General features: G+C 40.3%; 1 protein-coding gene across 1 annotated transcript in view; it reads right to left on the bottom strand.

Moving 5' to 3' along the window:
* Positions 1 to 16,844, bottom strand: part of kiaa1217 (KIAA1217 ortholog) — a 116,456-nt gene that overhangs the window by 65,798 nt on the left and 33,814 nt on the right. The window contains exon 3 of the mRNA XM_070918901.1: positions 2,702 to 2,900. Coding sequence (XP_070775002.1) covers positions 2,702 to 2,900 — 199 coding nt within the window. The remainder of the gene's footprint in view (positions 1 to 2,701; positions 2,901 to 16,844) is intronic.

Consider the following 16,844-nt stretch of genomic DNA (forward strand, 5'->3'; position numbering starts at 1 on the left):
GTAAAAACTTGCCTGGGTCCAGACCTTTAAATCTGCCCACTCCACGAAGTTGACTGTTTCTGGTCTGGCATCGTGACATGAAACAGCAGTCTAGGTTGAAAAGCAATCGATCCAATGAGCGCCAAGGGCAGAACATATGCTGGTCAAGCTGTTGTCAAGTGTTGTCAAGATTCAGGAGGATACGCTGGTCTCTAGTGATTAGTTAGAGAAAATTTAATCCCCCTCCCCCATTGAAATTGGTTAGAGTGGGGGTAATGTCAGGCTGAAGATGGAAATGTGGAACCCCATGTAGGATTTATTTTCCTCTCACTGCTTTGTGCAAGAACAAATATAAGAGAAAGATAAGAAAACATGATGCATGAGGCCTATTGTGTATGACTTCTTAATGTGACTATATGTCTCATTTTATGTGTTGGGCTCTCAAGCGATTACTAGAGCCCAACCAGAATCAGACTCAGAATCAAAATCAGAAATACTTTCTTGATCCCCGAGGGGAAATTATACAGTACCGGTTCTCCCATTCAGAGAAAGTAGCATACATTTAGAAATGAGAGTATGTACAAAAAGAAGATATAAAAAAGAAAAGAAGAAATAAAAAAAAAATATATACACATTTACAATGTCTAAGTGAAAAATAAAAGTAAAGAATATATACAATAACAATGTATATGTATGTGTATATATATGTGTGTGTGTGTGTGTGTGTGTGTATATGTATGTACTGCACTGTTTAAAGGAATAAATAATGAGGTAGTATATGACCGATGCAGATACCAATATCAGGGACTAAAAAAATTCTGCCATCAATCGGCCGATATTCTTTACATATACAGAATATACACATAGTTATATATATTTGAGCTGGAATCAAACCAGTTTGCATATTCTATTCTATATAGCTTACTCCTCACTAATAATGAATTTATCTTCATATTTAGGTATATAAAAAATAACTTAATGTAATGAGTGAAGCCACTGGTAAAACGTCTGATGTCTGCTTTACTAAAATTCTCTGCTCTATCAAGCTAGCTATGAGATTCATGCTACAGCTCCGTTATGAACCATAATTTCAATGGATCGAACTCCAATCAGAAACTTTTTTCTTGCTTATCAAAACATTTCATCATTCGCTGTTAATGTATGATGGTCACAAACATAACTCATGGTTCACTGCTGCAGAGTCAAGAGATGAACAGTGCCTCTGCTGTAAACGTTCAGGGGAAACTTTCAAAGTATCCAGCGGAAAAAACAGACTTCTGTAAATGTATCTGGAATTGTTCAGTTTGGAGGTCGTCCCAAACTCTGAGTCCTGAACGAAATTGTTTGGTGTGAAGACATGTAACATTACCGTTACACTCTCATTAATGTTATAATGTATGGGCAGGATGGGCTAAGATGCTCACACTTTAGCTTCCACTCAACTGACAAGGTATGAAAATAGCTACGTGGTTAGCTAGCTAGCGAATGTAGCCAACAAGTATGATGTGCATGAGTGACATGACAGTTGTCAGAGTAAAATATGGGGAGGTTGTTTATTTACTTATTAACTTAAGTTAACAATGTAGCGTGAAGTCAACGCTCAACAGACTCAAACCACCATCACGCCATTGTCTGCTGAGCTGAAGAATAAATGGGGAGATATGCTCTGATGCTTAACGTTACTGACTGCACTGGCAAACTATAGCTGGCTAGCTACCTCGCAAACATCACAAACAGACATAATAAGCATGAGTGACATTGGTCGTCAGGGACAGGATTATATTGGAGTTATATTGAGAAGGGAAAATGATGGGGTCATTGTTTATTAACTTCCCAGCAATGTATTTCATAAACTACTTAGCAACTGAGCTTACTGTGAAGTAGTCTTGCATAGCCAGATATCTCCACACTTTAGAGAAAGGTCTGGCTCAACCCAACCCAAATCCAATCATGTTTTCTTCCAACACACAGTAGATAGACATAACAGTCTTTAGCAGTGCCTGGTCGGCCTATTGTCAGCATGCTGTTCGGGATGCATATGGATTTAATGGAAATAAATTATAATGAAATTAATTTCATATAGCAGAGGCTTGTGGATTTTGTCTTAGCTGATCACAGCACAGAACAGTCAGGAAGGTTTTGATGATTTACAGATGAAAAGACATTTAGCCATCCGTTAAAATTGGACAAGTTTTTTATGATAACCTTTATTCCAATCTCATTTTGATGACCATATATTCAACATGTAACAGGCTCTACTGAATGTCAAATGTGCAGGCAAAAGTAGTTAATAGGTGAAATCCTTTCATACATTGTTGCAGTTCTTTTTCTTTTTGTTTGTCAGTGTGCAGCAGCTAAATGTCCCCAGAAGTAGCTGCAGAGTGAGACTACAAAAGAGACACTGCTCTCTAGGGTAAAACCATTCCACTACATCCACTACGCTTGGTGAAGATGTCTGCGACAGGTACAGGCACCTGTGGACCCGGACCCAGGGTGAGTCTGAGTGAGATGGAGGCATGCTGCCAGGTTCTGCTTAGAAGTGGTGAATTTACAGCTCACAGCAATTTAATACAATATAGTATTAAGCTGGCTTTTGTTTGATATCTAGTGTAGGCAAAAGATGTTGCAGCACAATTCTGACATTGTTAGCGTAGTTAGCACGCATTAGCTCAGAGGAGCTGAGTCGGGTACAGCCCTAATGTGTGTGTGTGTGTCTACCTACCAAGAAACTTCTCTCTTGTCTGACCACTCGACCGCCCCACAGGTAGACTTGCTCTGGCTTTACAGCCCCTTGTAAAGGGCACTGTGGGGGGCAGCACCTCTCCATCAGACATGGCCTCTGAAGCCAGAGGGTCCTGCTGCTCCGCCAAGCCCAGTAGGTCTACACAGGGGAGGCTTTCAGAGGGCCAGGGACTCTTCGCCTGGATGGAATGAAAAAGACAAGAGCAGACTGAATTACACTGAGATTATATGGGATTCTAGTCCTGAAGGGAGAATAGTGGCATGCCGTCTCAGAAGGGCAATATGTATGACAAACATTTTCACAGGTGCTTCTTCCACTGCTTTCAGGCCTCACAGGCCTTAGTTCTATGTAATAGTCACAGCTCTCTCATGTCTGTAACATCCATAGTGCTTGCCAACATTGTCCGTATGTCTCTAGCTGGGCAGCCATTCTTGTTTCACTTTCAACTGGTGGTCAGTGGATGGTGAAAAACTAGCTTGAATACAGTAGGTTTCACTATCACTGCCAGCTCGGATGATAAGGACTGAGCTAGTTAAGCCATACTGGTGCTATGGTTAGAAAATAGTCCCAAAAGAGGCTTCAGTTGTCTATGACATTGCAGAAGGTATCCTGGTGTGTTTAAATGGGGGATATAAAACCTTCTTACAAAAGATCTAATTGTCCATTTCACATCACAGCTGTTAACTATTAACATGCTCAACATGGGAGTAGATGTTTGCAACAAAAAACATGCTTTCCACAGATGTACCACAACAGGCACGTCAGCTGTTCACTACATCTTGAACTGGATATGAGTCAACCTATATTGGTTTACAAACTGGTCCTAAATACTTAAAGCTGAGAAAGATGGAAATCCAGTTTACATCAACAACTGGTTTCCACAAAGGCTTCAGTTTACATGCGTTTTCTGATATGATGACATCCAGTGTGATTTTTGGTCTCAGTATGAGCACTCCGAGGTCAGCTACACATGCATGGTTAAGTCTAGAAGACTTGTAGAATTCAAGTCTGTATAAAAAAAATTGCATCATCACATACCACACACAGTGCACATTTTACGTCACGTGAGGTGTAAATATTTACTCTGACTTCCAACATAGCTGTCAGACAAAACACACACATGAAGAGGCCTGCATGTCAACATTAGGCACCTATACATACACACGCTGTACTGTCCACAGTTGCTACCAGCTGTAGAATACCATACACTCTGCATCAGTAAGTGCCAGCACAGTTTTACATCAACTTCAAGACAGCTGTCACATTCGATTATACAAATAAGCTGATAACATGCAGCAGTTGTGTGCTTTGGCTTTGAGCTCAGTTTACAAGACAGATCGAGGGGTGTGTGTGTGTGTGTGTGTGTGTGTGTGTGTGTGTGTGTGTTTGTTCCTCTCCCCTGCTTTTTATGGAGCAAATGTTGCAAAGATAGAAAGATGAAGAAAGGAGGATACTTAAAGGGTAATCCTGGTATTTTTAAACATGGGCCCTATTTTTACATATTTTGGGGTCTAAATGACTAATAGGTACAAAAGGTTTTGGAATTGGTCCAGTAGATCTCCTCAGCTGGCAGCCGCGAATGGGCTGCAATGGCTGCAACGTTAACCTTAGAGGCAACTGCGCCCATCAAAGTTCGTCTACTAAAGGTTTCTGCCAGTGACAGGCTCAGAAGTGTCTGACAACATAATGGAAAGGATAGCTACAGAGATAGACCTTATTGTTAAAGAGAAAGATGACTTACTGACTCACGTTTCCATCATCGTCTTCCTGCAACAACTGAACTCTTGCAAGATTTCAGAGTGAGACTTCCATTTCTGGTTAAACAAAAAGGATCTTCCTCTAAAACTACTCCTGCAGCACTGTGGTTTGTAGGCAGCTGACTAGTCATGGATGGATTTTTTACAGTAGTTGATTTGTATAATATCAAAGCTTGGTTGCTGTTTGCTTACATCATATCACCTCATTACAGCGTGACTTCATAGCTGCAACCAAACACGAGCAGTCATAGAGAAAACGTCAGCTTACTATAATTGTAGCAAACAGTTTTCCTGTATAATGAGGGGTTATTAGAGACATTTCACATTTTGACCTCCAAATAAAGTGCTTTAGTTGATCTGTCAAACCTGTCTGATCATGTTTCTTGACCTAGCAGACTTCTTTTTGGTGATGTCAACATGTTCCCAAAACTTAGCAACTGACTTGGTGAGCGCTGCATTATCATTACTGATGAGATGAAAGATGAAACTACAAAAATACAACTGATATGCAACTTGTGAATTGTTCTTTGGGGGTAAGAATTGGGTAAGGCATGTAGTTGTATTGGTTAAGGTAAGGCTTGGAATGCTTTATGTCAAAGATGGTCCTCACAAGTACGGAAACATATGAGCATTGGAGTGTGTGTGTATAAAGCAGTGAGACAATTGGAGGTGAGTGGTCTGATGTGGACTTCCTCTTGGCCGCCCTGCCATGTGACGTGATCCTGTAAGCCATGGGTCACTAACAGGCTGACCGCAGTCCGAGTCCGGACCCAGACGCCGTCCTATACGGACCGGACCTATAATCAATAAATTATTAAGGGATTTTAAATTTTGACGGGACGCTTCCATTTTAACCAGCGCAGCTTTTCTTTTTCTTTGCGGCACTGGTTTAGCGGCTCAAGAAACTCACAGACCAATTGCATACGTGTTACGCCAGCCCACTTGACAGCCAATCAAATCTGTGCATTCCAGCTGATAAACATTGCGACTCTGAATACAGACAGACGAGAGCGGTGAGAGGCGAGTGACAGATGATAAGACAAGTGAACGACATAGGGAGAGAAGACAGAGAGACGAGTGAGCGGGATGGAGAGAAGACACATTATTTATTGTGAAATTGGTTGAGACTGAAGTCAAGAGTTAACGAGGAAAAAGGGAAACTCAAGCTGCTGCTACACTTTATTTTGTTTTTCTAAAATTAAGCACTTTATTTTAAGATGCACAATATTTCAAAAGCTATTTCATTTATTTTCTCCATTTTATTTTTAAATGCAGCCCTTCTTTTAGTTAATTAGAGAAGGACATTATACATATCTACAGTATTAAAAATCTGTATAGTTCAATGTTAAGTGACAATAAATATGGTCAAAAATGTTTTCGATATTGTACTTTCTTTATTTGATTTGACAGTTGTTACTGATTGTTACTACTACATGCAGACGTTGATACAACTACTAGGCTACTTCAATTTATATCACACTAAATCACAACGCAAGTTAGACATTATGATGTTCCGGACCTTTGCTTGAGGAAATTTTCTCTAACTGGACCTCTTTAGTTGAACTTTAGTTGAATACCCCTGCTGTAAGCAGACAGTCTCATCGATACATGGCCACTAAACTGATGTTTGCAATCTGACATTTGCACAAATGCATACACAAGCACACATACAGAGACTCACTCGTATGCACAGACATATAAACACACACATAAGCACTGAGTCACTACACTGTAATGACAAGGTAAGCCACACTGGGCTGAATAATGCCCTGTGGCAAACAGCCCACATACCCAGAGTACACACCAGGATAAACCCTCATCTGCCTGCTCTCGCTATCAAGACACCTTACACAAGTTATGCTGCTGACCATTAGTGATATCATCTGTATCAGTAAAGATACTAAGATATGATGAATGACGCTGTTTATTGACAGACACCATGTATTGGAATCTGGCCTGATTATGGCCATATATGCAAACCTAGTGGTCACCCAGAGCGCCATCAGCTGAGGGGTAACATTTGTTTTGTCCTGAGCTGCAGTGGTGGTGGTGGTGGTTTAAGAATGACTGTATGTCAAAAACAGACAGAAACACATTGTGGGTGTGAGGGCAGGGCTTGTGCAGGTATTGTAGGTCATGCAGAATTCAATGATGTATGTGAGACCAAGCTGAGGTTCTGTTAAGACCTAAATACTGCTGGTAGAGGCTGGTGACGTAGAAAACAGAGGACAGGCGAGGAGGAAAGGAGAGTGTATATTTATACATTTTACTGACAGGTAAAGGATATTGAGTGCAATATGTTTTGTGTAATACAGTTTAACTGTTGAGTCAATCTGTTAAATGTTAAATTAATTACTTATTTTTATGATTACAGAAAGGAATTCTAATTTTTATTCTTTGCTAAAAAAAACTGGTCTCCACTTCAATTTTATTTATATAGCGCCTTGACAGGTTGGGTTGAGAGAGAAAGAGAGAGGGGGAGGGAGAGAGAGAGGAGGAATTGATGTGGTCATTCCATAGAAAGTCAAAATATTCAGACTATTCAAGAATATATATACATGATTACACGATGTACCTGAGAGACTGACAAAAGACAGTGGTGACCAACAGGGCTCAACAGTAACCGTCTGTCAACCACCGTGGTCGGTTTCCCTCTATATATATTGAATGAATCTGATTCATTTTACCTTTTGTTTTACACATCATTATTTTGTGCCAACAAGTAACATAGAAGATAGCTGCTACATTAGCTGTGTTCATAACAGTCTAAATTGTGATTACATCTGCACCAGCCACTGGCAGATGTAGGACCGTCATGGTGTCTTTTGACTCCAGGTGGTTGGAGGCTCACATCTGCAAGAGGAATCAACTGGAAAAAAAAAAGACTACATGCTGATCTGAGATCCGTTTGTGCTTGTTGAAGAGATGCCACCTCTGGTTATGAGAGATGAAGCCACTGGAGTCGACTGAGCAGAGTGCAGATTCTACTTTATTCAGGCTGTCTCTCCCATGTAGCCAGGTAGCTAACACTAGCTAGCAGCTGTCTGCAGATATCAGGCTGAAGTCTGTACAGCTGGGTACAGTCCACAGCTGAATGGGAAAAGCTGTATGTTTGGAGTATGCACTGCAGCGCTTTTATGATTCTTGCTCAACTGTCTTGCACATGAACATTTCTCTGCTGTAAACAAATCCTCTATATATATCTATATCCTCTATATGTTTTGTGTAATACAGTTTAACTGTTGAGTCAATCTGTTAAATGTTAAATTAATTACTTATTTGGCTGCTCAAAGAGGTTTTACCTTTAGTCAGCACTTCTTTACTAGACATGATCAATCTGTCTTTATTAACAGGCTACGTACCACAGTCCTTTAAAGTTGCTGTAATTAAACCTCTTCTTAAAAAGACCACACTTGATCCAGAGGTTTTAGCCAACTATAGACCTATATCTAACCTCCCCTTTCTCTCCAAGATCCTTGAGAAAGCAGTCGCCAACCAGCTGTGTGACTTTCTACATGACAATAGATTGCTTGAGGACTTTCAGTCAGGTTTCAGAGCTCATCATAGCACAGAGACGGCACTGGTGAAAGTTACAAATGACCTTCTCACTGCATCAGACAAAGGACTTGTCTCTATACTTGTTTTGTTAGATCTTAGTGCTGCATTCGACACCATTGACCATCATATCCTATTACAGAGACTGGAACATTTAATTGGCATCAAAGGAACCGCACTAAGCTGGTTTAAGTCGTATTTATCAGATCGATCTCAGTTTGTACATGTTAACGATGAATCCTCCATGTACGCCAAAGTCAGTCATGGAGTTCCACAAGGTTCTGTGCTTGGACCAATACTATTCACCTTATATATGCTTCCTTTAGGGGATATTATTATAAAACACTCCATACATTTTCATTGCTATGCAGATGATACCCAGCTATATTTATCGATCAAGCCAGAAGAACCTCATCAGTTAGCCAACCTCCAAGCATGCCTTAAGGACATAAAGACCTGGATGACCTGTAATTATCTGATGTTGAACTCAGACAAGACAGAAGTTATTGTTCTTGGCCCTGAACACCTCAGAAATACAATATCTAAGGATATTGTTACCCTAGATGGCATTGCCCTGGCCTCCAGCGCCACCGTGAGGAATCTCGGAGTTGTCTTTGATCAGGACATGTCCTTTAACTCCTACGTAAAACAAACTTCACGGACTGCCTTTTTTCACCTCCGTAATATTGCAAAAATCAGGAAGATCCGGTCTCAAACAGATGCAGAAAAATTAGTCCATGCATTTGTCACGTCTAGGCTGGATTATTGCAATTCCTTATTATCAGGCTGTCCCAATAAGTCCCTGAGGACTCTCCAGCTGATCCAGAATGCTGCAGCACGTGTACTGACAGGAACCAGGAAAAGAGATCATATTTCTCCTGTATTAGCTTCTCTGCACTGGCTCCCTGTAAAATCTAGAATAGAGTTTAAAATCCTTCTCCTCACCTACAAAGCTCTTACTGGTCAGGCACCATCATATCTTAAAGAGCTCATAGTACCTTATTACCCCACTTGAGCACTCCACTCCCAGAATGCAGGGCTGCTTGTGGTTCCTAGAGTCTCCAAAAACAGAACAGGAGCCAGAGCCTTCAGCTATCAAGCTCCTCTCCTGTGGAATCGGCTCCCAGTTTGGGTCCGGGAGGCAGACACACTCTCTACTTTTAAGAGTAGGCTTAAAACTTTGCTTTTTGATAACGCTTATAGTTAAGGGCTGGCTCAGGCCTGCCTGGACCAGCCCCCTAGTTATGCTGCTATAGGCCTACACTGCCGGGGGACTTCCCATGATGCACTGAGCTTTCCTCCTCTCCCTCTTCATCTTTGCACATTCATCACAGTCCAATGCATGTTACTAACTTTATTTCTTCCCCGGAGTTTCTTTGTGCTTTGTCGACTCGTAGGTCGCTGTGGATCGTGGTCCTGGTACGCCTGGGTGCTGCTGCCGCCATGGGCCTGCCTGACTCTCATCACTACAGTTATTATGTTTAGTCGTAGTTCTGTCACTATTAAAGCTCCTATTATTAATCTCAGCTAATATTACAGCTATTTCTACTGTTAGTGCTGCCATACATCTTTGCCTACCTATCTGTCTGTCTGTCTGTCTGTCTGTCTATCTGTGTCTCTATGTCTATCTCTCTGTCTCTGTCTCTCTCTCTCTCTCTCTCTCTCTCTCTCTCTCCCTAAAACCCAACCAGTCAAAGCAGATGACCGCCCACCTAGAGTCTGGTTCTGCTCAAGGTTTCTGCCTCTTAAAAGGAAGTTTTTCCTTGCCACTGTCGCCAAAGTGCTTGCTCATGGTGGGAACTGTTGGGTCTCTGTAATAACATTATAAAGAGTCGGTCTAGACCTGCTCTATTTTGTAAAGTGTCATGAGATGACTTTGTTGTGATTTGGCGCTATATAAATAAAATTGAATTGAATTGAATTGAATTGAATTATATCCCTGCGCCTAGTTTTGGAATCTTCTACTTTTTTTCTACTAAACACTTTGAATAAAAGAAGCCAAAATTGACGGTGAGTTCATCTGAATGCTCTGTCTAACCAGCCAACCTCAGCGCTTGTGAGTACAACCAAGGCCAATCAGCCAATACACATATTCTATTCAAAACTAGAAATCTTCCTCTAATTCGATGAAAAGCTTGCATTGAACAAACTTCAATGTCCACTGAAGGGTCAGCTAGTAAAGCTAACACAAGTACATTTGTAATTTACCAATATTTGGTAACACAAAATGTTACTATTCTTATTCCAAACAAAATATTCCATAAATATACCATGCAACCTCAGAATGTCTAGGTCATTAAATCCCCTTAGCAAATGGAAACGAATTTATGTAGAATATCTGAAGTGCAGATTTTAGTGTCAAGGTGACATTAAACAAAAGTCTCCAGAATAATAACTGAAATCAATGAACACAAGTGAATATCCATGGCTCATTTCATGGCAATGCAGCCATGTCATGTAGACAGTGTAGACAGCTGGATTCATTAAAATAGAAGCGTATCTGTTCCATCAGGTGTGCGAAAGACGAACGACTGAAAAATGCATGACAAAAAACTGCAGTTTGTGGTGTTTTGCACTTGTTCTTGTTACACTTAAATCCGAAATACTTCCAAACAACGGACGATGATCCATTTCGAGGGAGTAGCTCTTCGCCTTCTGCTCACTTTCGTTATGCCCATCTGCTCTCTGTTGTATTTTACTCTTCTACTCTGGACTTCAGCCGCAACCTCCAGGACATTTTGGCACAGGCGCAGGGTGTGCGCACAGCGGCATGACAGACACATGACATACTTTTGTGCTGTGCTCAAACGAAGTGGCTATGCGAGACTACCCCAAAAGTGAAACCAAAAAAATCTAGATTGCCCCAGGTGGCTTGGCTGTTAGTTTAGGGAGCGCTTAATTTGATATTCCACGGATTTGTCTATGAGCAGAGCACGCATTTTAGACGTCAATATTGTGGTCAATCATGTTGATTTAATTGTGGGAAGCCAAAATCATGAACAAGATTAATATTTGATTAATTGTGCAGCCCTTCTCCCTACATTGACCCCCCCCCCCGAACACAAACACTACTTATACGTTATATTAACGTACATCCCCCCTGCGTTACATTAACGCACCCACCCCCTACTGGACACTTTACCTGGACACTTTACTTTATTCTGGTCACTGCACTGTTGTTATTTATCTTATCTTATTTTTATTTTTATTCTTATTCTTATTTTAGCTTTTATATTCTACTTATTTGTTATCAAAACAATAGCACCTTCAGACCACAGCAAATTCCTTGTAATGTATGTTACTTGGCAATAAACAGTTTCTGATTCTATTCTGATTCTGATTCTTGTATTGGGGTGGAGGCAGAAATATCAGAGACAGACAACTCACAACCTGAACAAATAAAACCAAAACTACCTGCGTGGTTTGACACCACTAGGTGGAAGTAATTTGGGTGAAGTGAATCTTTAAATTCCACAGAAATCGGACCAGCAGCTGTTGAGATATATCAACCTAGTAAAGGAAGTACAGACTGTCATGACTTCACCATCCATCAACATGCTCACTTATTCCTATTCCACCTTTCTGCCTTGAGCAAGAACTGTGTACTATGAATACGAAATGTCATATACAGTGTTTGTGCTTAAGAACTGCACTTCAGTAGCTCCATTTTTTATAGTGTGCAAATATGCCATGCCTCACCCAACCATACCAAAACACACACATCCGTAAAATGACTTCATACAATTAATGCTGACATTAAGAGCAATTATGTACCTGTGGTTTAAGAGGAACTTCCATCATAGTGGAGGTGGATGTAATTAGAGGTCACACTTACCACTACTCAAGGAATCAGTGGGCTCTTTCACATTACAAGCGACAAACTGCAAGCATGAAACACACACACACACACACACTTACTGTTGTGCATTCCTGTGAAACCCTGCTAAGTGTCTCTGGCACACACGGTTTGTTCCCAGCTTAAAAAGACAACGTAGATTTTGAGGACTGCTAATTGCAGACCTGGGGTAAATTGACAAGCCAGATTACTTTGCTCCCACGCTGCAATCTAACAAAAAAGACTGATGATGGTTTTTAGTGCTGTCACAGGGACCTGAGCTGGAGCCACAAAACATGAGTCACGGACCAGCTATATTAGAATTTGCTTTGTGACTGCAGTTGAGCAGTGTAAGTATGAGGTGAGCATCCTGGATAATAACTTATTTTCGATTCCAACACAGCAAAGATTGCTCTTCTTAAGTGAAGAAGTGTAGGCCTACATCTTTTACAGAGTCAGATTTCAAAAATGACTATGATCTGGTGGTTTAGCAATGTAAATGTTCGTTACACGTGGTTACACATGTGATCTAATCCTCATCAAGAAGCCTCCCAGAATTCTGTGTTGGAAATTTTAGTATCATGCACTTTTGCTCTGGAGCCTTCAAGTGATAATACTTCCAAGTGGCCAGTGCTGCTTGGTGCTTTTCATCTAAATGCTAGAATTTTTTAGCTCCTGTAAGACCAGCTAACCACAATCACTTCTGTGATAGTCCATCATCTTTGGACATACCATACCATATGTGCCTGGCTTGCCTCAGGAAAGTAAAATCTGTAAATATTTTTAACAAGGGATCTTTTGCTGATCCATATTCCTTGATAAAATAATGCTATTTGACCATGCTGTCAATTTAAATTGATCTATTTCAAAGTTTCGCATTTTTAGGTTATTTAAAGCAATATCTTTTCAGTTCAATCACCTGTACACTCTACGCTGTGCTTCCATTAGAGCAGTTATCCACCCAAAACCCCATACCACTTAAATCAAAAGTAAACAGAAAAGGAGTCAAACATAAAAACCTAATAAAAATTATCACCACCACTGCTTTAGTACAACAAAATAGGAAAATGAATTGTGTTAAACATTAGATCTCTGTCATCTAAAGCTGTACTAGTCATATTATTATTATAATACTCACATTCCTCCGGTTGAGGAGGTGAAGCAGCCATCTTCGACTCAAGCCTATTAATCAACCCTAAACCTAAACTAAATTTTAACTCATTTGAAAGCCTTGTTCTTAGTCTTTCACACCCAAAATGGAAAACACTAAAGCCAATTTTATTTGTTGCAGCGCACCGTGCTCCAGGTCATGTTTAGTCCTTCAAACAGACAAAGTAATTATTGCAGGTGATTTTAATGTTCATGTGGACGTTGATAATGACAGCCTTAGTACTGCGTTTATGTCATTATTAGATTTGATTGGCTTCTGTCAGCGTGTACACAAACCCAGTCACTGTTTTAATCTTGTTCTGGCATATGACAGTGAAGTTGAACATCTAATTGTCTTTTTTTATCAGCCCATTATTTAATAACTTTTGAATTCCTATTACTGAACTACACGCCATTAGGCAAAAATGCCCACACTAGACGTCTATCTGATATTGCTGTAGCCACATTCAAGGAAGTGACTCCATCGGCATTTAATTCACTGCCATGTCTCAATAATACTGAGGACTCTTATGCTAACTTTAGCCCCTCCTACAGCTATGATTATCATTATTAGTCATATTTCTGTTATTGTTAAAGTTGTTATTGCTAGCATTAGTCACATTTCAGTTTAAATTAAAATTGTTATTTCTTATATTAGTCATATTTCTTATAGTATGTCATTACTGTTGCTGTCCCTCTCTCTGTCGCACACTCTCTCTCTCTCTCTTTCCCTCTCTCTCCCCCTCTCTCTTTCTCTCTCAACTCAAGGTAGACGGCCGCCCACCTAGAGTCTGGTTCTGTTCAAGGTTTCTGCCTCTTAAAAGTTTTTTCCTTGCCGCTGTGCTTGCTCATGGTGGGAACTGTTGGGTCTCTGTAAAGAACATTAGAAAGAGTACGGTCTAGACCTGCTCTATTAGTAAAGTGCCATGAGATGACTTTTGTCAACAAGCAACATAATTATCAACAAAGCTAAAACATCTAGGTACAGAATCTGCAAGACAGGTGATGACTCTAGAGGGTTGTGGTACCTGCACTGATCTCTGAACAGTAGCAGAGACAGTATAATCTACCACTGATCTGAGCCCATTTTCAATATACGATATATCGTGTATATATATCTATATATATATATATATAGATATATATATATAAGACAAGTGCCATGTGAATACTGCGCACCTTCAGCACAGTGCGCACACAGTACAGGAGCCCGAAGGGAACAATAGCCAAAGTAAACAACCACTGTATACACAATACAGAGGAGTTGTCACACGACAATGGTACTCATCCAGATATTGTCTGTAGCACCATGTTAAAAACTTACATAAAAAAAGTACTAAAAGCTGACATCAAACATCAGGTCAGATTCAGAATCCAGCACACTTATTCTTTGACCAGGGCCTGGTTTTGAGTAAATGAACACTTTGCTTTCCAGTTTTGCCAAATAACATCCCTTCCCCCTCCATCCATGGCCAAAAGAAAGCCTACTTCCTGCACACACCTGTGACCCTGAACCGAAGCCCAAAGGCAGTGTCTAACCTCAACAAACCCTAACACATACAGGCAAATTACACTTCATATATTTGACTTTTTCTCACCTTATTGTTTGTCTTGTCAAACCTAACCTCTTCTCACCTAACTTACATTAGAAAAAAATGTAAAAATCGTAAAAAATCCTCACATTTGAGATGCTGGAAAGTGTAAAGCGACTATTTGATAAGCAAAATAGTTAACAAATAATTTTCAGTCCATCAACTTATCGATGTAGCTCCAACGAACCACACGAATCCAACAGCGCTAGATTGACAAGACAGATACCTGACTAATGGCTGAGCTGTCATTTAAGACTGTGCACGCTAAGTTGTTTGCATAGTCTACTGTTACTCAGCATTGTGTATGATTAGTAATGTGGAGACTGTGTACACAACTTATCACTTTACAGTTAAGTTGACCAAAAGGAATCAAACCAAAAATGTTCTTTTCAACCATGCCCTTGAACACTTTGTAGTGAACCTGACTCCAGAATCAGTTTGCGCCACCGGGCCAAGTAGGGACCATTATACTCTGTTAGCTTTGGTGAAGTGCCTTTGAAATGGACCTGGCACTGGTTTCAGTCTCCATCTTAACACTAAGATATACTAGGAAATAAGCAACAGACAGTCAAAATGAACAACAGGTGGTTGAAGAGATGGAAGACAGGGGATCAGGAGAGGAAGCGTGAGGAAGGAGAAATGAGGAGGGTACAGGGTGGAATAAAACACTTTAGGCCAATGCACTTACAAATGTACATTATTATTCCCTTACAGTCCATGAATTCAATTTGTACTGTCAAACATTTATGTATATAACAGATACCTGGATTTCATATATGTCTGACGAAAACATTAGTTCAGGATATCTTTAATTACATCTTCAGTGTTATATGAAATATATGAGAACTTTTGACTTGATGTACATCATTTGAAAATGCAACCCTATATGTGATGAACATAAATCAAGAGGTTTTCATTTGATCATGAATATTTCAGTAACATACTATGTCAATATTCAGATAATGATGTGATAATTATTATCACCACTATTAACACCTAGTAACTCAGAATCAAAATGTCCTTTGATCACAGATATAAGGCTATATCTGGAGATCTATGGAGTCGTTGTTGACTACTATTGCAGATTGTAATTGCATTTGGAGATATCTCAGATGCAATTGATTATCTACCTGCCATTCATGCACTTGTGCACAGGTGCACAAAACTCACTGGAGTTGCAGGTGTGATGGAGACCCTATTGAGATATGAGGCGTTCTGGGGACATTTACATATTTTCTAGATGTAGCTCTAGGAAACACTACACCATAGGCTACATATAATTAAGAAGCAGTTTCTTGAGTTATTTCAGTTAAATATTATATTTTACAATTGGCTGACAGTGTGCTACTACACACCACAATGTTGGTAACTAACTCTACAAGTAGACATGTCATTAAAATAACTTAACTGATGTTTGGTGTATTACACTAACGCCGAACGGAGGAGAGCATCGTAGCGCCTCGTTTATCATGTCTTGCTTTATTTTGGCTGCGATGGATAACTGTCGTGTATCAACGAAACAGAAAACTGACAGATATTGAATGGAGTTTGACACCACAGCCCTCTCCGCAGAGCAGACACCGAACAGCCAGCAAAATGATGTGTTGATAAAGCAGCTCGCTCACGCAGAATAAGGCTTCAGCTGGAGTTCAGCTGGACAACTTTAAAACTCTGCCGGTTAGTGTGGCTACTTTCTAAACTATGTTTTCTCTCAAGCAGTCCAAAAAGTCATTTCGGATGTTGTTTAAAGTTGTATTCAAATAGGTCCAGCTAGCTTACCTGAAGGGAGAGGCTTGCAGTGCGTATTGTCGCTTCAAAGTGCTAACTTGCAGCTCACGCCAGCTAACTAAACTGATGAATGATAATCCAGGCTTCGCGTCAGTCTCAAGGGCATGTCGTCGTCGTCGTCGTCGTCTTTATCGGATTCTGTTTGTATCTATCTGTAGGATGTTTCTCTGTCAGAATCAGGTGCATTGAAAAAAACACCCCACCTCTCGTTCATACCTCTCTCTGTCTGTTGCTGCTGCACTATTACAACACAACTCCACCTCAGCAAATAATGCTGGCTTTACCAGTCTGACGAGCACGACAGTCCCACTTGTCAACTTTATGGCACGACACAAGCCGCTTATTATAGCGTGTGTTATAATACCCCCACCACCACCACCACCAAACGCACACAAGACACATCATTAAAACAATACAACAAAATAGTAGCCTACAAATCAAGTCAC

Source organism: Enoplosus armatus, chromosome 14 (genome assembly GCF_043641665.1).
Source record: "Enoplosus armatus isolate fEnoArm2 chromosome 14, fEnoArm2.hap1, whole genome shotgun sequence".
NCBI classification, from domain to species: Eukaryota; Metazoa; Chordata; class Actinopteri; order Centrarchiformes; family Enoplosidae; genus Enoplosus; species Enoplosus armatus.